General features: G+C 42.6%; 1 protein-coding gene across 1 annotated transcript; it reads left to right on the top strand.

The window, feature by feature from the left end:
* Positions 1-673: 673 nt before the first annotated feature.
* Positions 674-23,535, top strand: LOC306924593 (histone H3-like centromeric protein A). The gene is made up of 4 exons (XM_079503168.1): positions 674-1,096; positions 3,529-3,641; positions 13,891-13,965; positions 23,384-23,535. The coding sequence occupies exons 1-4, from the start codon at positions 982-984 to the stop codon at positions 23,510-23,512; spliced, it is 432 nt and encodes a 143-aa protein (XP_079359294.1). The 5' UTR covers positions 674-981; the 3' UTR covers positions 23,513-23,535.
* Positions 23,536-25,580: the final 2,045 nt, after the last annotated feature.

Below are 25,580 nucleotides of genomic sequence, written 5' to 3'. Positions count from 1 at the left end.
TCTATATTTACCTTCACATTATAGAAAACGTATTAATTCAGCTCCTTTTGGAATAAAGGCCTCTGGAGAAGTTGCGTAGCCTACCTTTTTGTTTCAATAAAAGCAAAAATGTCAAATGATGTATTTTAATTTGACTGTATATTCATAATGGTAGACTGTTGTGTACATTGGTAGACAGTATGGGTCACATTCACATATTGGTTCAGAAAGCATTATTATTCTTTTTAATTATTATTAACATTTTAGTATTGTATTAGCCTACGTTATGTTAAAATAAATGTTTAGTATTGTATTAGCCTACGTTATGTTAAAATAAATGAAGAAGAATTCATGTTACAATTATTAGTATACCATTTCAGAGAGAATTAAACAAGAGGGAAAACATTAAATAGAAGACGAGAGAAACAGAAAGTAAGATACCGGTAGTATTAAGTTTAAAAAATAGCCTACATGTATTCAATATTGATATTTTCTCCAGTTCCACACAGTCCAGTAGAGGGCAGTAATGCGCCTCTAAACTGCTCCGTTGTTTGGATCGTTTCCTGTCATACCCAATAGTTCTTCGCCCCTCCCACTAGCTTCAATTTGATTGGCTGAGAGAGTCGAGACAGGAAAGACGAATGCGGTATTTGAATTTCATAAGTTTAGTATTATTTCTAACTGTGGTGGAGCAGTCAGTAGAGAGAGACCGTGTGAAAGGGCTTTATAACTAACTGTATAACTCTATGTTGAAGTCAGACATTGTTTTATAACTTTATAATATAACTTTATAACTCTAGCGTGCATTCAGTCAGTCATTCAGTCAGTTACAGACAGTGTGTTTTGGTTTGCAGAAAAGGAACAACAACGTGTTCGGTGTAACGTCTGGACGCTTTAATATCAACATATCAGAGGTCGGCGGTTGTTGTTGTTGTGGTCCGTGGTGGTCCGTACGGTGCTGCTGGGACTGGTGGTTCGTGGGTTCCAGCCTGATTTCTCACCATGGTCCGTGCGAAAGCCGGCCAGCCTGCCCGGAGACCCCCGCAGCCCTCCGCCCCGGCGGGACGCTCCTCTGGATCAACCCGGCGGGCGCTCGACCAGAGCGGCGTCACAGAAGGTGAGGCCCCGGTGGTGGTCCGGTCCCCCGGTGGTGGTCCGGTCCCCCGGTGGTAGTCCGGTCCCCCGGTGGTGGGCCGGAGAACCACTATATTTCCACAGCCACTCTCACTCTAGCCCCGTATGTGCCCTCTCCCTACGCTCATTCTGTAGCTCCGAGGGAGAGGGCACATATGGGGCTACTCTCACTCCAGAGATTGCATGTGTGTATTTTACTGTTGTAGCAAAAAAAATAGCCGATCTACAAGCTTGTAAATCGGCTATTTTTGCTATCATTTGAATTGAAATCCTGAAAAGTGGCAGCGGTGGGCGAACGGATTGCGGAGCGGTCTTGATACCGGAAGGTCGCCAGTTCGAATCAGCGGTCCGACACGTTAAAATGACCACCACTGAAGTGCCCTTGAACAAGGCATTGAACCACTACGATGAAATGTTCTATGAGCAGGGCCTGGCTGGAAACAAGTTCTTGAGCTTAGCCCAGATACCCTGGGTAAATATAGTAATCATTTCATTTAATTTCATTAATTTGTTGCTATTTTTTTTCATTTGAAATCCTGAAAAGTAACCTTTTTTTATTGAATTTCAAATGCATTTAGTTATAGTTATGTTAACTTTATATGAACCAATTACAAATACATATTATACAAAAAAAATGACTAACATACTAATACTAACTAGTAACTAACTGTACTAGTATTAGATCATAATAATATCATATAATATAATTAGCTGTACTAGTATTAGATCATAATAATATCATATAATATAATTAGCTGTACTAGTATTAGTACCGGGGCCGCATGTGGCCCATGCATGTCTGTTCCATAGCTCTAATGTGGCCCATGTACGTCTGTTCCATAGCTCTAATGTGGCCCATGTACGTCTGTTCCATAGCTCTAATGTGGCCCATGCACGTCTGTTCCATAGCTCTAATGTGGCCCATGTACGTCTGTTCCATAGCTCTAATGTGGCCCATGTACGTCTGTTCCATAGCTCTAATGTGGCCCATGTACGTCTGTTCCATAGCTCTAATGTGGCCCATGTACGTCTGTTCCATAGCTCTAATGTGGCCCATGTACGTCTGTTCCATAGCTCTAATGCCGTTGTTTATTCACAGCGACAGTTACACTAGACTGACTAGAGCAGTTGTTCCCACAAACAACAAGGACCCCCAAATTGACACCAATTAGCCCTGCGGAATCCCCCCCCACCCCCCAGGGACCCCCATTAGACAATATATGCCCCCAGGGACCCCATGAGAGGATATTTTTACAGCTCTAGCAGTGATTCTCAACCCGTTTAATTTCAAGGACCCCCCAGTTTGACATGAATTAGTCTACGGACCCCCATTTAACGGCATTTCTATCTCTGGGACCCCCGATTTATATTGTAAAATCAATGTTAATTTAACTCTGAGAGTGTACAAATGGAACCAAATGGACCCTAATGGGTCCATTTGGTTCCATTTGTACACTCTCAGAGTTACAGACCCATAATAAGGGATTTGGTTCCTAACTATAATTTAGCTAGTGATCCCCAGCTGGAACTCCCTCAGGACCCCTGGGGGTCCCCGGACCCCACTTTGGGAACCCCTGGACTAGAGCATTAGTTCTCAAACTCTTCATGTCAAGGACCCCCAGTTTGACCTGCATTAAGCCATGGGACCCCCAGTTTGACCTGCATTAAGCCATGGGACCCCCAGTTTGACCTGCATTAAGCCATGGCACCCCCAGTTTGACCTGCATTAAGCCATGGGACCCCCAGTTTGACCTGCATTAAGCCATGGGACCCCCAGTTTGACCTGCATTAAGCCATGGGACCCCCAGTTTGACCTGCATTAAGCCATGGGACCCCCAGTTTGACCTGCATTAAGCCATGGGACCCCCAGTTTGACCTGCATTAAGCCATGGGACCCCCAGTTTGACCTGCATTAACCCACGGATGCCTATTTTAACGGCATTTCTATCTCTGGGACCCCCAGTTTATATTGTAAAACCAATGATAATTTAACTCGGAGTGTACAAATGGAACCACATTGACCGTTATACGGACCCATAAGGGTCCATTTGGTTCCTAACTATCATTTAGCTGGTGGGGACCCCTGGGGGGGTCCCCGGACCCCACTTTAGGAACCACTGCACTTTCGGTGGTGAGGTGACTACCGAACTACAACATTTATTTTTTAACCCATTCTGGGACGGGAACCCCTTTTGGTGTTTTAACTAAGCATTATGTCATACTTTAGCTATTGAAAAATAGCAGATCTACAAGCTCATAGCGCGCCACTTGGCGAGCTTGTAGGTCTGCTATTTTTGAAATATTGTGAAAATGAGGCACAAATCTTTGAATATATATATATATATATATATACTTTTTTTTTAAAATTTGGACGTCAGGCCTAAATGGGTTAATCTCCTGTGTGCCTCTTTTCAGCGGGCGGGCCCAGGAGGAAACGCTTCCGCCCAGGAACCAGAGCCCTGATGGAGATCAGGAAGTACCAGAAGAGCACCGAGCTGCTGATAAGGAGGACTCCCTTCATGCGCCTGGTGAGAATGTTAAGACAAAACACCCATGGTGGTAGAGCTGCTCAATTAAACAAGACACCCATGGTGGTAGAGCTGCTCAATTAAACAAGACACCCATGGTGGTAGAGCTGCTCAATTAAACAAGACACCCATGGTGGCAGCAGTGTTGATTTCGTCGACTAAAAACATAAGCCGAAAAATGTTCGTCGACTACCTTTTTTTCACTGACGAAAACTAGGACTAAATATTCTGACAATTTCGTCAACAGATAAAATTAACTAAAATGTCAGGAAGGGACTAGTGGACAAGAGATCCACTAGGAAGGGACTAGTGGACAAGAGATCCAGTATAATGTTAGGAAGGGACTAGTGGACAAGAGATCCAGTATAATGTTAGGAAGGGACTAGTGGACAAGAGATCCAGTATAATGTTAGGAAGGGACTAGTGGACAAGAGATCCAGTATAAAGTTAGGAAGGGACTAGTGGACAAGAGATCCAGTATAATGTTAGGAAGGGACTAGTGGACAAGAGATCCAGTATAAAGTTAGGAAGGGACTAGTGGACCAGAGATCCAGTATAATGTTAGGGAGGGACTAGTGGACAAGAGATCCAGTATAAAGTTAGGAAGGGACTAGTGGACCAGAGATCCAGTATAATGTTAGGGAGGGACTAGTGGACATGAAGAGATCCAGTATAATGTTAGGAAGGGATTAGTGGACAAGATATCCAGTATAATGTTAGGAAGGGACTAGTGGACAAGAGATCCAGTATAATGTTAGGAAGGGACTAGTGGACAAGAGATCCAGTATAATGTTAGGACACCCGCTTCGAATGGGATCAGTGTATTGAAACGGGGAAAATCAGGTGCAATCAGGCCTTTCAATAGACTGAGTAGACGTCTACCCGTCTACTCAGGTGCTCAGTAGGTTGATTCCTTCCTATTGTGTAGGTTGATCTGTGCAGTTTAATGCATCGCATGCAGCTACTGGAGCGGTGCCGTGTCGTTAGTCAGAAGGTTCCTTGTTCCGAAATTACTATCCCTATCTCTAATCCTAACCTAAACATAACCGCAAGCACGGGAGCAGTGCATGTTCGATGTTCGACGCGGTAGACACCACGGCTGCATTGAAAGGAATGATCACCTACTGAGCTCCAGTAGCTGCATGTGATGCATTAAACTGCACAGATCAACCTACACAATAGGAAGGAATCAACCTACTGAGCACCTGAGTAGACGGGTAGACGTCTACTCAGTCTATTGAAAGGCCTGATTGCACCTGATTTTCCCCGTTTCAATACACTGATCCCATTCGAAGCGGGAGGTTAGGAAGGGACTAGTGGACAAGAGATCCAGTATAATGTTAGGAAGGGACTAGTGGACAAGAGATCCAGTATAATGTTAGGAAGGGACTAGTGGACAAGAGATCCAGTATAATGTTATGAAGGGACTAGTGGACAAGAGATCCAGTATAATTCATTTTACACTTGGTTGCATGCTGAAAATAGCAGATCTACAAGCTCACTGTGAGCTTGTAGTGTAAAAATCAGTCATTAGGACTAAAATCTTATGATATTTAGTCGACTAAAACTAGACTAACAAATGCATTCCAGGTGACTAAAACTAAATGCAAACTGTTCAAGCGACTATGACTAAAACTAAGATCTAACTTTTGCTGTCAAAAACAACACTGGATGGCACGGCTGCTCAATTAATCAAAACATCCATGATGGTAGTGCTGCTCAATTCATCGAAAAAAAAGATCCCCATCTAGATTCAGACATCTACCGTGTGCGATCTCATTTAGTGAAGAATCCTGCAGCACTATTTGGCTGTCCAGTTCATTTAGTGTGAGTCAGAATCACACAGCACTAGTTGGCTGTCCAGTTCATTTAAAGTGAGTCAGAATCACACAGCACTAGTTGGCTGTTCATTCATTTAGTGTGAGTCAGAATCACACAGCACTAGTTGGCTGTCCACTTCATTTGGTGTGAGTCAGAATCACACAGCACTAGTTGGCTGTCCAGTTCATTTAGTGTGAGTCAGAATCACACAGCACTAGTTGGCTGTCCAGTTCATTTAGTGTGAGTCAGAATCACACAGCACTAGTTGGCTGTCCAGTTCATTTAATGTGAGTCAGAATCACACAGCACTAGTTGGCTGTCCAGTTCATTTAATGTGAGTCAGAATCACACAGCACTAGTTGGCTGTCCAGTTCATTTAATGTGAGTCAGAATCACACAGCACTAGTTGGCTGTCCACTTCATTTGGTGTGAGTCAGAATCACACAGCACTAGTTGGCTGTCCAGTTCATTTAGTGTGAGTCAGAATCACACAGCACTAGTTGGCTGTCCAGTTCATTTAGTGTGAGTCAGAATCACACAGCACTAGTTGGCTGTCCAGTTAATTTAAAGTGAGTCAGAATCACACAGCACTAGTTGGCTGTCCAGTTCATTTAAAGTGAGTCAGAATCACACAGCACTAGTTGGCTGTCCAGTTAATTTAAAGTGAGTCAGAATCACACAGCACTAGTTGGCTGTCCAGTTCATTTAAAGTGAGTCAGAATCACACAGCACTAGTTGGCTGTCCAGTTCATTTAAAGTGAGTCAGAATCACACATCACTAGTTGGCTGTTCATTCATTTAATGTGAGTCAGAATCACAAGCACTAGTTGGCTGTCCAGTTCATTTAAAGTGAGTCAGAATCACACAGCACTAGTTGGCTGTCCAGTTAATTTAAAGTGAGTCAGAATCACACAGCACTAGTTGGCTGTCCAGTTCATTTAATGTGAGTCAGAATCACACAGCACTAGTTGGCTGTCCAGTTCATTTAAAGTGAGTCAGAATCACACAGCACTAGTTGGCTGTCCAGTTAATTTAAAGTGAGTCAGAATCACACAGCACTAGTTGGCTGTCCAGTTCATTTAAGGTGAGTCAGAATCACACAGCACTAGTTGGCTGTCCAGTTCATTTAATGTGAGTCACAATCACACAGCACTAGTTGGCTGTGCAGTTCATTTAATATGAGTCAGAATCACACATCACTAGTTGGCTGTCCAGTTCATTTAATGTGAGTCAGAATCACACAGCACTAGTTGGCTGTCCAGTTCATTTAATGTGAGTCAGAATCACACAGCACTAGTTGGCTGTCCAGTTCATTTAATGTGAGTCAGAATCACACAGCACTAGTTGGCTGTCCAGTTCATTTAGTGTGAGTCAGAATCACACAGCACTAGTTGGCTGTTCATTCATTTAGTGTGAGTCAGAATCACACAGCACTAGTTGGCTGTCCAGTTCATTTAATGTGAGTCAGAATCACACAGCACTAGTTGGCTGTCCAGTTCATTTAGTGTGAGTCAGAATCACACAGCACTAGTTGGCTGTCCAGTTCATTTAATATGAGTCAGAATCACACATCACTAGTTGGCTGTCCAGTTCATTTAATATGAGTCAGAATCACACATCACTAGTTGGCTGTTCATTCATTTAGTGTGAGTCAGAATCACACAGCACTAGTTGGCTGTCCAGTTCATTTAATATGAGTCAGAATCACACATCACTAGTTGGCTGTCCAGTTCATTTAGTGTGAGTCAGAATCACACAGCACTAGTTGGCTGTCCAGTTCATTTAATGTGAGTCAGAATCACACAGCACTAGTTGGCTGTCCAGTTCATTTAGTGTGAGTCAGAATCACACAGCACTAGTTGGCTGTCCAGTTCATTTAGTGTGAGTCAGAATCACACAGCACTAGTTGGCTGTCCAGTTCATTTAGTGTGAGTCAGAATCACACAGCACTAGTTGGCTGTCCAGTTCATTTAGTGTGAGTCAGAATCACACAGCACTAGTTGGCTGTCCAGTTAATTTAAAGTGAGTCAGAATCACACAGCACTAGTTGGCTGTCCAGTTCATTTAAAGTGAGTCAGAATCACACAGCACTAGTTGGCTGTCCAGTTCATTTAAAGTGAGTCAGAATCACACATCACTAGTTGGCTGTTCATTCATTTAATGTGAGTCAGAATCACAAGCACTAGTTGGCTGTCCAGTTCATTTAAAGTGAGTCAGAATCACACAGCACTAGTTGGCTGTCCAGTTAATTTAAAGTGAGTCAGAATCACACAGCACTAGTTGGCTGTCCAGTTCATTTAATGTGAGTCAGAATCACACAGCACTAGTTGGCTGTCCAGTTCATTTAAAGTGAGTCAGAATCACACAGCACTAGTTGGCTGTCCAGTTAATTTAAAGTGAGTCAGAATCACACAGCACTAGTTGGCTGTCCAGTTCATTTAAGGTGAGTCAGAATCACACAGCACTAGTTGGCTGTCCAGTTCATTTAATGTGAGTCACAATCACACAGCACTAGTTGGCTGTGCAGTTCATTTAATATGAGTCAGAATCACACATCACTAGTTGGCTGTCCAGTTCATTTAATGTGAGTCAGAATCACACAGCACTAGTTGGCTGTCCAGTTCATTTAATGTGAGTCAGAATCACACAGCACTAGTTGGCTGTCCAGTTCATTTAATGTGAGTCAGAATCACACAGCACTAGTTGGCTGTCCAGTTCATTTAGTGTGAGTCAGAATCACACAGCACTAGTTGGCTGTCCAGTTCATTTAATGTGAGTCAGAATCACACAGCACTAGTTGGCTGTGCAGTTCATTTAATATGAGTCAGAATCACACATCACTAGTTGGCTGTCCAGTTCATTTAATATGAGTCAGAATCACACATCACTAGTTGGCTGTTCATTCATTTAGTGTGAGTCAGAATCACACAGCACTAGTTGGCTGTCCAGTTCATTTAATATGAGTCAGAATCACACATCACTAGTTGGCTGTTCATTCATTTAGTGTGAGTCAGAATCACACAGCACTAGTTGGCTGTCCAGTTCATTTAATATGAGTCAGAATCACACATCACTAGTTGGCTGTTCATTCATTTAGTGTGAGTCAGAATCACACATCACTAGTTGGCTGTTCATTCATTTAGTGTGAGTCAGAATCACACAGCACTAGTTGGCTGTGCAGTTCATTTAGTGTGAGTCAGAATCACACAGCACTATTTGGCTGTTCATTTCATGTTAGTTACATTTGAGCAAGAATCGTGCGGCTCTAATCCATTATTTAAATGTCCTGCTGTCTTTTCATCCTCTAGATATTTAACTCTAGATATTTAAATAATGTGACATTCCTTCTTGTTTCATGTCAGGGAGGTGCGTTAAAGGAGAATTCTGCTAAAAGGCTTTCTTACCTTTCTTACCTTTCTTTGTAGTCGTTACGTCCCCACCAAAGAGGTCCAGGTGTTATTTTGTGCAAAAACTCCTTATTGGCTATTTCCCCTACCATAAGCCCTCAATGAATTGCATTGAATCGAATGGGGTTATTTCCATCGAAATAAGTAGTAAAGTGTGCCGCTTAGGATATTATTTACATTATGAAGAGAGGATATATACAAAACAATAATAATTTTGAGCGATGGAAATAAGTGAATTAGCACAACACCCCATAGCCCCATTCAATGCAATTCATTGAGGGCTTATGGTAGGGGAAATAGCCAATAAGGAGCTTTTGCACAAAATAACACTTGGACCTCTTTGATGGGGACGTAACAACTACAAAGAAAGGTAAGAAAGCCTTTTAGTATGGAATTCTCCTTTATGTAAGGTATAATGTCTGGCTAGGTGGTCGTTGTAGGAGATAATTCACCTCCTTTATGTAAGGCAGGTGCGCCCACACTTTTTTGACTTGAGAGCCACTTTCAAAATGCCCAGCTAAACGTGATCTACCCACCCAAAAAATGTGTTATCCCATTGCTGAAAATCGTTAAAAAAAAATTACCTTTGGAATACGGACGCTGATGTTACACATAATAGAAGGGTGAACATTGATTGATTGATTTTTTTGCATATTACTTTGTAATGCTACTGACATTTGTGCACAGCACTCTTGAAAACAAAAAATATATTGTATTGTGAGTTTGTGAGTCACTCACTGGTCGACCAGTCAAGTCAAGTTGCCTTAATTCAAGTGGCATATGCCTTTTTTTAATAAATTATATCTTTTTAGGGACACCATGTGATCTACCTGCACAGCCTTTCTGATCTACTGGTAGATCACGATCTACCTTTTGGGCACCCCTGATGTAAGGTATAATGTCTGGCTAGGTGGTCGTTGTAAGGAGATAATTCACCTCCTTTATGTAAGGGATAATGTCTGGCTAGGTGGTCGTTGTAGGGAGATAATTCACCTCCTTTATGTAAGGGATAATGTCTGGCTAGGTGGTCGTTGTAGGGAGATAATTCACCTCCTTTATGTAAGGGATAATGTCTGGCTAGGTGGTCGTTGTAGGAGATAATTCACCTCCTTTATGTAAGGTATAATGTCTGGCTAGGTGGTCGTTGTAGGAGATAATTCACCTCCTTTTTGTAAGGGATAACGTCTGGCTAGGTGGTCGTTGTAGGAGATAATTCACCTCCTTTATGTAAGGGATAATGTCTGGCTAGGTGGTCGTTGTAGGAGATAATTCACCTCCTTTATGTAAGGGATAATGTCTGGCTAGGTGGTCGTTGTAGGAGATAATTCACCTCCTTTTTGTAAGGGATAACGTCTGGCTAGGTGGTCGTTGTAGGAGATAATTCACCTCCTTTATGTAAGGGATAATGTCTGGCTAGGTGGTCGTTGTAGGGAGATAATTCACCTCCTTTATGTAAGGGATAATGTCTGGCTAGGTGGTCGTTGTAGGAGATAATTCACCTCCTTTATGTAAGGGATAATATCTGGCTAGCTGGTCGTTGTAGGAGATAATTCACCTCCTTTATGTAAGGGATAATGTCTGGCTAGGTGGTCGTTGTAGGGAGATAATTCACCTCCTTTATGTAAGGGATAATGGGTGGCTAGGTGGTCGTTGTAGGAGATAATTCACCTCCTTTATGTAAGGGATAATGTCTGGCTAGGTGGTCATTGTAGGGAGATAATTCACCTCCTTTATGTAAGGGATAATGTCTGGCTAGGTGGTCGTTGTAGGGAGATAATTCACCTCCTTTATGTAAGGGATAATGTCTGGCTAGGTGGTCGTTGTAGGAGATAATTCACCTCCTTTATGTAAGGGATAATGTCTGGCTAGGTGGTCGTTGTAGGAGATAATTCACCTCCTTTTTGTAAGGGATAACGTCTGGCTAGGTGGTCGTTGTAGGAGATAATTCACCTCCTTTATGTAAGGGATAATGTCTGGCTAGGTGGTCGTTGTAGGGAGATAATTCACCTCCTTTATGTAAGGGATAATGTCTGGCTAGGTGGTCGTTGTAGGAGATAATTCACCTCCTTTATGTAAGGGATAATGTCTGGCTAGGTGGTCGTTGTAGGGAGATAATTCACCTCCTTTTTGTAAGGGATAACGTCTGGCTAGGTGGTCGTTGTCAGGAGATAATTCACCGACAGGGAGTTTAACCACCAAGGCTTATTACATGGCTACCTAACATAAATTAATAAACTGACCCAAAACACAACAAGAAAAGTATTCCATAAGTTTGTGCTGGCTGCGTCTGCAGGGCTGCAGAGCTGCAGGGCTGCGTCTACCCGGCTGCAGTGCTGCAGGGCTGCAGGGCTGCAGAGCTGCAGGGCTGCAGTGCTGCAGGGCTGCGTCTACCCGGCTGCAGGGCTGCAGAGCTGCAGGGCTGCAGAGCTGCAGGGCTGCAGAGCTGCAGGGCTGCAGTGCTGCATGGCTGCAGGGCTGCAGAGCTGCAGGGCTGCAGAGCTGCAGGGCTGCGTCTACCCGGCTGCAGGGCTGCAGTGCTGCAGGGCTGCAGAGCTGCAGGGCTGCAGTGCTGCATGGCTGCAGGGCTGCAGAGCTGCAGGGCTGCAGTGCTGCAGGGCTGCAGAGCTGCAGGGCTGCAGTGCTGCATGGCTGCAGGGCTGCAGAGTCAGAATCACACAGCACTAGTTGGCTGTGCAGTTCATTTAGTGTGAGTCAGAATCACACAGCACTAGTTGGCTGTCCAGTTCATTTAATGTGAGTCAGAATCACACATCACTAGTTGGCTGTTCATTCATTTAGTGTGAGTCAGAATCACACAGCACTAGTTGGCTGTCCAGTTCATTTAATGTGAGTCAGAATCACACAGCACTAGTTGGCTGTCCAGTTCATTTAATATGAGTCAGAATCACACAGCACTAGTTGGCTGTCCAGTTCATTTAATGTGAGTCAGAATCACACATCACTAGTTGGCTGTCCAGTTCATTTAATGTGAGTCAGAATCACACAGCACTAGTTGGCTGTGCAGTTCATTTAATATGAGTCAGAATCACACATCACTAGTTGGCTGTCCAGTTCATTTAATGTGAGTCAGAATCACACAGCACTAGTTGGCTGTCCAGTTCATTTAATGTGAGTCAGAATCACACAGCACTAGTTGGCTGTCCAGTTCATTTAGTGTGAGTCAGAATCACACAGCACTAGTTGGCTGTTCATTCATTTAGTGTGAGTCAGAATCACACAGCACTAGTTGGCTGTCCAGTTCATTTAGTGTGAGTCAGAATCACACAGCACTAGTTGGCTGTCCAGTTCATTTAGTGTGAGTCAGAATCACACAGCACTAGTTGGCTGTCCAGTTCATTTAGTGTGAGTCAGAATCACACAGCACTAGTTGGCTGTTCATTCATTTAGTGTGAGTCAGAATCACACAGCACTAGTTGGCTGTCCAGTTCATTTAATGTGAGTCAGAATCACACATCACTAGTTGGCTGTTCATTCATTTAGTGTGAGTCAGAATCACACAGCACTAGTTGGCTGTGCAGTTCATTTAGTGTGAGTCAGAATCACACAGCACTATTTGGCTGTTCATTTCATGTTAGTTACATTTGAGCAAGAATCGTGCGGCTCTAATCCATTATTTAAATGTCCTGCTGTCTTTTCATCCTCTAGATATTTAACTCTAGATATTTAAATAATGTGACATTCCTTCTTGTTTCATGTCAGGGAGGTGCGTTAAAGGAGAATTCTGCTAAAAGGCTTTCTTACCTTTCTTACCTTTCTTTGTAGTCGTTACGTCCCCACCAAAGAGGTCCAGGTGTTATTTTGTGCAAAAACTCCTTATTGGCTATTTCCCCTACCATAAGCCCTCAATGAATTGCATTGAATCGAATGGGGTTATTTCCATCGAAATAAGTAGTAAAGTGTGCCGCTTAGGATATTATTTACATTATGAAGAGAGGATATATACAAAACAATAATAATTTTGAGCGATGGAAATAAGTGAATTAGCACAACACCCCATAGCCCCATTCAATGCAATTCATTGAGGGCTTATGGTAGGGGAAATAGCCAATAAGGAGCTTTTGCACAAAATAACACTTGGACCTCTTTGATGGGGACGTAACAACTACAAAGAAAGGTAAGAAAGCCTTTTAGTATGGAATTCTCCTTTATGTAAGGTATAATGTCTGGCTAGGTGGTCGTTGTAGGAGATAATTCACCTCCTTTATGTAAGGCAGGTGCGCCCACACTTTTTTGACTTGAGAGCCACTTTCAAAATGCCCAGCTAAACGTGATCTACCCACCCAAAAAATGTGTTATCCCATTGCTGAAAATCGTTAAAAAAAAATTACCTTTGGAATACGGACGCTGATGTTACACATAATAGAAGGGTGAACATTGATTGATTGATGTAAGGGATAATGTCTGGCTAGGTGGTCGTTGTAGGAGATAATTCACCTCCTTTATGTAAGGGATAATGTCTGGCTAGGTGGTCGTTGTAGGGAGATAATTCACCTCCTTTTTGTAAGGGATAACGTCTGGCTAGGTGGTCGTTGTCAGGAGATAATTCACCGACAGGGAGTTTAACCACCAAGGCTTATTACATGGCTACCTAACATAAATTAATAAACTGACCCAAAACACAACAAGAAAAGTATTCCATAAGTTTGCGCTGGCTGCGTCTGCAGGGCTGCAGAGCTGCAGGGCTGCGTCTACCCGGCTGCAGTGCTGCAGGGCTGCAGGGCTGCAGTGCTGCAGGGCTGCGTCTACCCGGCTGCAGGGCTGCAGAGCTGCAGGGCTGCAGAGCTGCAGGGCTGCAGTGCTGCATGGCTGCAGGGCTGCATGGCTGCAGGGCTGCAGAGCTGCAGGGCTGCAGAGCTGCAGGGCTGCAGTGCTGCATGGCTGCAGGGCTGCAGAGCTGCAGGGCTGCAGGGCTGCAGGGCTGCAGGGCTGCAGGGCTGCAAGACAAGCATTCAACCAAGCCATGTAATAAATAATGTGACATTATATTATGTGTGTTCCAGGTCAGGGAGGTGGCCCAGACCTTCAGCCACGACAACCTGAGATGGCAGGTCTATGCTCTGATGGCTCTGCAGGAGGTCAGACACACCTGGATACATTCATTAATACACACTTTACATGAGGTTTACATAATCACTACATAATACACACTGTACATCAGGTTTTATAATCACTACATAATACACGCTTTACATCAGGTTATATAATCACTACATAATACACACTTTACATCAGGTTATATAATCACTACATAATACACACTTTACATCAGGTTATATAATCACTACATAATACACACTTTACATCAGGTTATATAATCACTACATAATACACACTTTACATCAGGTTATATAATCACTACATAATACACACTTTACATCAGGTTATATAATCACTACATAATACACACTTTACATGAGGTTTACATAATCACTACATAATACACACTTTACATCAGGTTATATAATCACTACATAATACACACTTTACATCAGGTTATATAATCACTACATAATACACACTTTACATGAGGTTTACATAATCACTACATAATACACGCTTTACATCAGGTTATATAATCACTACATAATACACACTTTACATCAGGTTATATAATCACTACATAATACACACTTTACATGAGGTTTACATAATCACTACATAATACACACTTTACATCAGGTTATATAATCACTACATAATACACACTTTACATGAGGTTTACATAATCACTACATAATACACACTTTACATCAGGTTATATAATCACTACATAATACACCCTTTACATCAGGTTATATAATCACTACATAATACACACTTTACATCAGGTTATATAATCACTACATAATACACACTTTACATGAGGTTATATAATCACTACATAATACACACTTTACATCAGGTTATATAATCACTACATAATACACACTTTACATCAGGTTATATAATCACTACATAATACACACTTTACATCAGGTTTTATAATCACTACATAATACACGCTTTACATCAGGTTATATAATCACTACATAATACACACTTTACATCAGGTTATATAATCACTACATAATACACACTTTACATGAGGTTTACATAATCACTACATAATACACACTTTACATCAGGTTTTATAATCACTACATAATACACGCTTTACATCAGGTTATATAATCACTACATAATACACGCTTTACATCAGGTTATATAATCACTACATAATACACACTTTACATGAGGTTATATAATCACTACATAATACACACTTTACATCAGGTTATATAATCACTACATAATACACACTTTACATCAGGTTATATAATCACTACATAATACACACTTTACATCAGGTTATATAATCACTACATAATACACCCTTTACATCAGGTTATATAATCACTACATAATACACGCTTTACATCAGGTTATATAATCACTACATAATACACACTTTACATCAGGTTATATAATCACTACATAATACACACTTTACATCAGGTTATATAATCACTACATAATACACGCTTTACATCAGGTTATATAATCACTACATAATACACACTTTACATCAGGTTATATAATCACTACATAATACACCCTTTACATCAGGTTATATAATCACTACATAATACACACTTTACATCAGGTTATATAATCACTACATAATACACCCTTTACATCAGGTTTTATAATCACTACATAATACACGCTTTACATCAGGTTATTTAATCACTACATAATACACACTTTACATCAGGTTATATAATCACTACATAATACACACTTTACATCAGGTTATATAATCACTACATAATACACCCTTTACATCAGGTTATATAATCACTACATAATACACCCTTTACATCAGGTTATATAATCACTACATAATACACCCTTTACATCAGGTTATATAATCACTACATAATACACACTTTACATCAGGTTATATAATCACTACATAATACACCCTTTACATCAGGTTATATAATCACTACATAATACACGCTTTACATCAGGTTTTATAATCACTACATAATACACACTTTACATCAGGTTATATAATCACTACATAATACACACTTTACATCAGGTTATATAATCACTACATAATACACACTTTACATCAGGTTATATAATCACTACATAATACACCCTTTACATCAGGTTATATAATCACTACATAATACACCCTTTACATGAGGTTATATAATCACTACATAATACACCCTTTACATCAGGTTATATAATCACTACATAATACACGCTTTACATCAGGTTATTTAATCACTACATAATACACACTTTACATCAGGTTATATAATCACTACATAATACACACTTTACATCAGGTTATATAATCACTACATAATACACCCTTTACATCAGGTTATATAATCACTACATAATACACGCTTTACATCAGGTTATTTAATCACTACATAATACACACTTTACATCAGGTTATATAATCACTACATAATACACGCTTTACATCAGGTTATATAATCACTACATAATACACACTTTACATCAGGTTATATAATCACTACATAATACACACTTTACATCAGGTTATATAATCACTACATAATACACACTTTACATCAGGTTATATAATCATTACATTACATTACATTACAGTCATTTAGCAGACGCTTTTATCCAAAGCGACTTACAATAAGTGTATTCAACATAGGTAGGGAACAAAAACTACTAATCACCAGAAGTCTTTAGTGCATTTTCTGCAAAAACAAGCAACCAAGAGTATACCTAGCGCTAAGGTAAAAGTGCAATATATCAGCTACCTATTTCCTTAAACAGATGAGACAAAATAGCTAAATCAAATGAGCATGAGCTAAAACAATTAAGTGTATCGACTAAACAAGATCCAATAAACAATACAACAATAGAAAACAAGCGTTCGTACAACTAGTTAACAACAAGTAGGTCAGGCAGAGAGGAAGGGTAGTGTTTCCTGAAGAGGTGGGTTTTCAACCTGCGGCGAAATATGGGCAGTGATTCTGCTGTCCTAACATCAGTGGGAAGTTCATTCCACCACTGTGGTAATCACTACATAATACACACTTTACATCAGGTTATATAATCACTACATAATACACACTTTACATCAGGTTATATAATCACTACATAATACACACTTTACATCAGGTTATATAATCACTACATAATACACACTTTACATCAGGTTATATAATCACTACATAATACACACTTTACATCAGGTTATATAATCACTACATAATACACACTTTACATCAGGTTATATAATCACTACATAATACACACTTTACATCAGGGGTTGCCCACACCTTTTCTTTGACTCGAGCAGATCTACAAGCTCAAAAATAGAACCTCCACCAGGAGGAGCAGTGCACCAAAGCATTATGGGAATTGTAGTCCAGGAAGGAAGTGAGCCCAGTGTCCGTGACATCATATCATGGACACGCGTATATCTTTTCTACGTCCGAGCATAGACATGGTAACGCCCCCCTGCCTCTGATTGGCCTACCGACACTGAGCATAGACATGGTAACGCCCCGCCTGCCTCTGATTGGCCTACCGACACTGAGCATAAACATGGTAACGCCCCCATGCCTCTGATTGGCCTACCGACACTGAGCATAGACATGGTAACGCCCCCCTGCCTCTGATTGGCCTACCGACACTGAGCATAGACATGGTAACGCCCCCCTGCCTCTGATTGGCCTACCGACACTGAGCATAGACATGGTAACGCCCCCCTGCCTCTGATTGGCCTACCGACACTGAGCAGAGACATGGTAACGCCCCCCTGCCTCTGATTGGCCTAACGACACTGGTCGTGCACTGTGAGGCCGGGTCCACGGTCACACTTCTGGTGGGCTCCATGAAGTTGCCTTGTCCACGGTGACACTCGGCAGTCAGTTGGGGGTTAATATTAGAGGTCCACGGAACTGCGAAGTGGAGGACGAAAAGAGACTTACTTGGACAGCCTGACAATAGCGAGTTGCAGTAGTCCAGCCTTGAGGTAACAATAGCGAGTTGCAGTAGTCCAGCCTTGAGGTAACAATAGCGAGTTAGTCCAGCCTTGAGGTAACAATAGTGAGTTGCAGTAGTCCAGCCTTGAGGTAACAATAGTGAGTTGCAGTAGTCCAGCCTTGAGGTAACAATAGCGAGTTAGTCCAGCCTTGAGGTAACAATAGCGAGTTAGTCCAGCCTTGAGGTAACAATAGTGAGTTGCAGTAGTCCAGCCTTGAGGTAACAATAGCGAGTTAGTCCAGCCTTGAGGTAACAATAGTGAGTTAGTCCAGCCTTGAGGTAACAATAGCGAGTTAGTCCAGCCTTGAGGTAACAATATTGAGTTGCAGTAGTCCAGCCTTGAGGTAACAATAGCGAGTTAGTCCAGCCTTGAGGTAACAATAGTGAGTTAGTCCAGCCTTGAGGTAACAATAGCGAGTTAGTCCAGCCTTGAGGTAACAATAGTGAGTTGCAGTAGTCCAGCTTTGAGGTAACAATAGCGAGTTAGTCCAGCCTTGAGGTAACAATAGCGAGTTAGTCCAGCCTTGAGGTAACAATAGCGAGTTAGTCCAGCCTTGAGGTAACAATAGCGAGTTAGTCCAGCCTTGAGGTAACAATAGCGAGTTAGTCCAGCCTTGAGGTAACAATAGCGAGTTAGTCCAGCCTTGAGGTAACAATAGCGAGTTAGTCCAGCCTTGAGGTAACAATAGCGAGTTAGTCCAGCCTTGAGGTAACAATAGCGAGTTAGTCCAGCCTTGAGGTAACAATAGCGAGTTAGTCCAGCCTTGAGGTAACAATAGTGAGTTAGTCCAGCCTTGAGGTAACAATAGCGAGTTAGTCCAGCCTTGAGGTAACAATAGCGAGTTAGTCCAGCCTTGAGGTAACAAATGCGTTGACAAGTTTTTCTGCGTCAAGGTTAGGCACAGGATGTGCCTAACCTTTGCAATATTACGCAGGTGAAAAAAGGCAGTCTTTGAGATTTGTTTGATGTGAGATATCACATCAAACAAATATCTTGATCTAAGGTAACTCCCAGATTCTTTACAGTGGCCTTGGAGGCCAAGGTAATGCCATCTAGGGAAAAGTTCTCGTCGGATAGTTTGTCTCTTAGGGGCTTAGGGCCAATAACGATAACTTCCGTTTTGTCAGAGTTGAGGAGTACACATTCCGTTCAATTGAGCTCTTTTGTCGTTTCTCACAGCTGACGACCTTAGGTCTGATCACCCAGCTGATGTTAATGACTCACTTAATGTCCACGGACTGACGATGGGAGAGCAGGAGATATTTCTTTAAAAAATCATAACTCTGGACAGGAATGGACTAGAAACTTACTTTTACTCTACAAGTTGGATTAAATCATCTCGCGGGACGGAACCGGCCCGCGACAGTTTCGGTCTCACTACAGCAATGATTTGCAGCTCCCAGTTATATTTTTAGATCGCACAGATTAATATTCAGGCGCATTTGCGACCAAAATGCTCGCAATTTCGAGCCCTGCGCTCCTCCTCGAGGTATGTCCAAACAGCGAGTTTGCAGTCCTGTTCTGACACAGTAAACCACTGTTCTCTCTCTCTCGTCTCTCCCGCGCTGGCTATCTCCCGCCTACCTTTCTGAGAGTCACTTTTTCACGCCCCCTTAAAAGAGACTTGGCACAGTCCCACTGTCTGTTTTGATCGGTCGTATGGATCGGACGTTTTGATTTATTTTGAGAAATCCGATCCGATCCGATATAGGCATGATCGTCCGATCATGATCGGCCGATCATGATCGGCCGATATTGATCGGACGCGGATGGATCGGAGCATCTCTGTTGTAGGGATACGTGGATCAGTGGAATCATTACTTTTTGTCAGTTTTGCCAGAGTGTCAAAAAGGAACTTGGGGTTACTTTTGTTTTCCTCTATTAGGGATGAATAATAGGTTGCTCTGGCATTGTCGAGGGCCTTTTTGTATATTTTGAGGCTATTCTGCCAGACTATACACGATTCTTTCCGTTTGGTTGAGCGTATTTTTTCAAGTTTGCGAGACGTTCGCTTGAGATTTCTAGTTTCCGAGTTGTACCATGGGGCTAGTCAAGTGTCATTTGAAATGAGCTTGTGACACTATCAACAAGGTGATCGATTTGAGAAGGACTATAGGTGTGCGGGTCTTCTATTTTGTTGAAATATACCGAGTTGATGGCTGATGGAATTGTTTCCTTGAACTTATTTACAGCGCTCTCGGATATACTTCTGCCGAGGACATTTTTGTCCAGTGGTGTATAATCCATCAATGTAAATCGAAAGTTATCAGATAATGGTCAGAGAGGTCACGATTTTGTGGGAAAACTATGAGGTGCTCTATTGTAATACCATAGACCAGAATGAGGTCAAGGGTATGGTTGAGAATGTGGGTAGGTTTATCTACACACTGAGAGAAACCGATTGAATCAATCAATGAGATGAATGCTCTATTTAGGCTATCAGTTCCTATGTCCGCGTGAATATTTAGATCACCGATTACGATGATTTTATTAGACTCAAGGACTAGACTTGATAAAAATTCAGAGAACTCAGATAGACATTGTGTGTAGGCGCCGGGAGGGCGGTACACTGTAATGACTATTAGGGGCTGTATTGATTTCCAGCTTGGGTGTGAAAGGTTGAGAATCAAGCTTTCAAATGATTTGTAGGTGGCTTTGGCTCTAGGTCTAATTGTTAGGCTTGAATTGAAGATGGCAGCAACTTCACCAACAATTTTACCATTGTCTCTGGGGATATGGGCATTGGTGTGACTTGGTGGGGTGGCTGTATTTAAACTGACATATTCTTGCTCACCCAGCCACGTTTCAGTCAGACAAAATAAGTCAAGACGATTGTCTATGATTTCATTTACCAGTGTTCCTTTTTTACGTAGAGATCTAATATTTAGAAATCCACATTTGATATTTGTATTTTGTGGTACTACTGTATTGGTCTTGATTTGTATCAAGTTTGTATGTACAGCTCCTATTTCCTTTGGTTTGTTCAGCCTATATGGTTTGTTCAGCCTGTACAGAGACTGTATAGTTTGTATAGTTCTATTTGGTATAGTTTGAATAGTTCTATTTTGTAGGATAGGTGGGGTAGGAGGCTGCACTGGAGGAAGCACAGAGAGCTGTAGGACTGCAACTCTGCTTCCTGGTCCCAACTCTGGGTGGTCATGATGTATTTATAAAATCGTCCATATTTCTAGAGATGAGCTTTGCACCGTTTACGCTTGAGTCATGATAACTACTTTTTATATATGTAATGTATGCCATGCTTTTGTTATTGCTTAATGTAAATCGCTCTGGATTAAGAGCGTCTGATAAATGCCTAAATTGTAAATTGGAGGACAGTCTGGGGAGACCATGGAGGCTAGACGGGCAGTGTCGGTAGGCCAATCAGAGGCAGGCGGGGCGTTAACATGTCTATGCTCAGACGTAGAATAGATATACGCCATGGACACTGCTAAAATCTAAAATATCTAAAACCACATATTACACACATAAAGACCCCCAGGAAAGTGTTCTAAATCTTCTAAACGTCATATATTGTTTTGCAAAAGGGTGAAGTGTCCCTTTAACCCAGAGCCATCTAATAGAAGAGTTAGGACATTGAGGGGGCAGAAACCCAGAGCCATCTAATAGAAGAGTTAGGACATTGAGGGGGCAGAAACCCAGAGCCATCTAATAGAAGGGTTAGGACATTGAGGGGGCAGAAACCCAGAGCCATCTAATAGAAGGGTTAGGACATTGAGGGGGCAGAAACCCAGAGCCATCTAATAGAAGAGTTAGGACATTGAGGGGGCAGAAACCCAGAGCCATCTAATAGAAGAGTTAGGACATTGAGGGGGCAGAAACCCAGAGCCATCTAATAGAAGAGTTAGGACATTGAGGGGGCAGAAACCCAGAGCCATCTAATAGAAGAGTTAGGACATTGAGGGGGCAGAAACCCAGAGCCATCTAATAGAAGAGTTAGGACATTGAGGGGGCAGAAACCCAGAGCCATCTAATAGAAGAGTTAGGACATTGAGGGGGCAGAAACCCAGCCCTGTTCATGCAGCCTGAACTGAGACAAGCTGGAGTTGGAAATGCATTGTTTTCAACGAGGGCGGCACAAATAAGAGCTATTTTAGGCATGTGTGCAACATGACAACTGTTTTAAAGTATTGTACAGTAACAACTAAAAGTCTCTGTAATGTTTATGTTCTACTATTACTACAAAACAATCTAAAATAAAGGGATTTAAGATCATTAAAGCTGGGCTGTTGCCTTGAGTCCAATGCATTTCTGCCTACTTCCGGTCCAGGACTTGTCCCAGTTGGTTGTCCCGCATTCTCAATAGAAGTCTATGTAGGAGAGCCTCCATTGGACTGAAGCCCCATGAAGTGACCAATAGAAGTCTATGTAGGAGAGCCTCCATTGGACTGAAGCCAATAGAAGTCTATGTAGGAGAGCCTCCATTGGGCTGAAGCCAATAGAGGTCTATGTAGGAGAGCCTCCATTGGACTGAAGCCAATAGAAGTCTATGTAGGAGAGCCTCCATTGGACTGAAGCCAATAGAAGTCTATGTAGGAGAGCCTCCATTGGACTGAAGCCAATAGAAGTCTATGTAGGAGAGCCTCCATTGGGCTGAAGCCAATAGAAGTCTATGTAGGAGAGCCTCCATTGGACTGAAGCCAATAGAAGTCTATGTAGGAGAGCCTCCATTGGACTGAAGCCAATAGAAGTCTATGTAGGAGAGCCTCCATTGGACTGAAGCCAATAGAAGTCTATGTAGGAGAGCCTCCATTGGACTGAAGCCAATAGAAGTCTATGTAGGAGAGCCTCCATTGGACTGAAGCCAATAGAAGTCTATGTAGGAGAGCCTCCATTGGACTGAAGCCAATAGACGTCTATGTAGGAGAGCCTCCATTGGACTGAAGCCAATAGAAGTCTATGTAGGAGAGCCTCCATTGGACTGAAGCCAATAGAAGTCTATGTAGGAGAGCCTCCATTGGACTGAAGCCAATAGAAGTCTATGTAGGAGAGCCTCCATTGGGCTGAAGCCAATAGAAGTCTATGTAGGAGAGCCTCCATTGGACTGAAGCCAATAGAAGTCTATGTAGGAGAGCCTCCATTGGGCTGAAGCCAATAGAAGTCTATGTAGGAGAGCCTCCATTGGACTGAAGCCAATAGAAGTCTATGTAGGAGAGCCTCCATTGGACTGAAGCCAATAGAAGTCTATGTAGGAGAGCCTCCATTGGGCTGAAGCCAATAGAAGTCTATGTAGGAGAGCCTCCATTGGACTGAAGCCAATAGAAGTCTATGTAGGAGAGCCTCCATTGGACTGAAGCCAATAGAAGTCTATGTAGGAGAGCCTCCATTGGACTGAAGCCCCATGAAGTGAACGCAGTTTGCGTAACTCTGTCTAAATCTAAGGCTCTGGGTTAACCCAACATTCTCTCTCTCTCCTCCTCCTCCTTCCTTCCATGCAGGCGACCGAGGCCTTCCTGGTGCGGCTGATGGCCGACGCCAACCTCTGTGCCATCCACGCCAATCGGGTGACGCTGATGACCAGGGACATCCACCTGGCGAGACGCCTGCGGGGCGTGGAGGGTTTCTGATGACCAGGGGGGAGGCGTGGAGGGTTTCTGATGACCAGGGGGGAGGCGTGGAGGGTTTCTGATGACCAGGGGGAGGCGTGGAGGGTTTCTGATGACCAGGGGGAGGCGTGGAGGGTTTCTGATGACCAGGGGGGAGGCGTGGAGGGTTTCTGATGACCAGGGGGGGGGGCGTGGAGGGTTTCTTATGACCAGAGGGAGGCGTGGAGGGTTTCTGATGACCAGAGGGAGGCGTGGAGGGTTTCTGATGACCAGGGGGAGGCGTGGAGGGTTTCTGATGACCAGGGGGAGGCGTGGAGGGTTTCTGATGACCAGAGGGAGGCGTGGAGGGTTTCTTATGACCAGGGGGGAGGCGTGGAGGGTTTCTGATGACCAGGGGGGAGGCGTGGAGGGTTTCTGATGACCAGGGGGGAGGCGTGGAGGGTTTCTGATGACCAGGGGGGGGGGGCGTGGAGGGTTTCTGATGACCAGAGGGAGGCGTGGAGGGTTTCTGATGACCAGGGGGGAGGCGTGGAGGGTTTCTGATGACCAGGGGGAGGCGTGGAGGGTTTCTGATGACCAGGGGGGGGGGGCGTGGAGGGTTTCTGATGACCAGAGGGAGGCGTGGAGGGTTTCTGAACACTTTGTAAAGAGCATATCGTTGCTGTCGGGAGGAAACCTCATAACTCCATTTTTGAGGTTTTGGATTTGTTTTTGGCATAAATCAGTGCTATTGAACCCTTTATGTCTGTGTGTTGTTTCGAAAATATTGAACCAATGGAAATTAGTAAAAAGTGCTTTGGACAAAACCTATTAACTCCATTGGACCCTCAAACTGCCTGCTATAAAGCAGCTAACTCCACCACCTCATATACCAATATATAAAGTAACAACACCAACTCTGATGAGGCAGTATTGCTATTGTTTTAAAAATATAAGGTTTTCTTAATTTCCTGAAAAATGAACCTTTTGGAGTTATGAGGTTTCCTCCCGACAGCAGAGATATTATTATCATGCTCGATCGCAGAAAAAGGAGAGAGTCGTCATGTTCAGAGACGCTGAGGAGTCGTCGAGTTCAGAGACGCTGAGGAGTCGTCAAGTTCAGAGACGCTGAGGAGTCGTCAAGTTCAACTTGTAAAGTGTTTTATTCGACAAATATTTTATGTGAAATGTTTTATGTTATGATGTTCTTTGACTTTTTTTTTTACATTTGAGACGTTCTTCACATTAGTTGTTATTCAGCGTTTTGACAGTAAAGCCTTTCTATTTGTACATTTACTGTAGTAGTGTACGTTATTGAGGGTGAAACCCACTGAGCTACAAGCACTGTTACTGACTCCGCTGTGGTCACAGGGTGCTTGTAGATCTGCTGTTTCTCTTCATACTGACTCCGCTGTGGTCACAGGGTGCTTGTAGATCTGCTGTTTCTCTTCATACTGACTCCGCTGTGGTCACAGGGTGCTTGTAGATCTGCTGTTTCTCTTCATACTGACTCCGCTGTGGTCACAGGGTGCTTGTAGATCTGCTGTTTCTCTTCATACTGACTCCGCTGTGGTCACAGGGTGCTTGTAGATCTGCTGTTTCTCTTCATACTGACTCCGCTGTGGTCACAGGGTGCTTGTAGATCTGCTATTTCAAAAAAATATTTTTGAAATGTCTGAGGAAGGAGGAGAGACCCCCACTCCGCCACTTGCTGGTTCAAGAACTTTATTTTAAAGAGTCATAGCAACGTTTCGGCCTTTCGGTCTTCTTCAGGCATAGTTTGAGAATAGGCTGACATTCATTAAATAAACAACAGTAGGTTTAGACAACCAATCAAATTGTATATATTAATCATTCATCAGATAGCAGCTGTGAAGAACCCGGTCATGTGACTTAAGCAGTACTTCTGTAGAACATTCCTAGTATATTATTGAAAGTCACCAATTACAACAATACAGGGAATAATATATAAGTCATGCCATAATACATAAGGAAATCAACATACAATTAAATAAGTAAATAAATGTCAAAAAGGTCCATACTCAAACAAGAGTGGACATAAAGGATACAAAAGAAGACATGGTGCTTTTAGTACCCCACTGGACAAGAA

This window comes from Electrona antarctica (assembly GCF_951216825.1).
Source record: "Electrona antarctica genome assembly, chromosome: 6".
In the NCBI taxonomy this organism is placed as follows: domain Eukaryota; kingdom Metazoa; phylum Chordata; class Actinopteri; order Myctophiformes; family Myctophidae; genus Electrona; species Electrona antarctica.
Note: the sequence above shows the minus strand (reverse complement) of the source record. Positions and strands in the feature narration are given on the sequence as shown.

Coding starts and splice junctions, on each gene's coding strand:
- LOC306924593 (XM_079503168.1), top strand. CDS start 982: ATGGTCCGTGCGAAAGCCGGCCAGCCTGCCCGGAGACCCCCGCAGCCC. Junction 3,642..13,890: donor GGACTCCCTTCATGCGCCTG/GTGAGAATGTTA, acceptor TGTGTGTTCCAG/GTCAGGGAGGTGGCCCAGAC. Junction 13,966..23,383: donor CTCTGATGGCTCTGCAGGAG/GTCAGACACACC, acceptor CCTTCCATGCAG/GCGACCGAGGCCTTCCTGGT.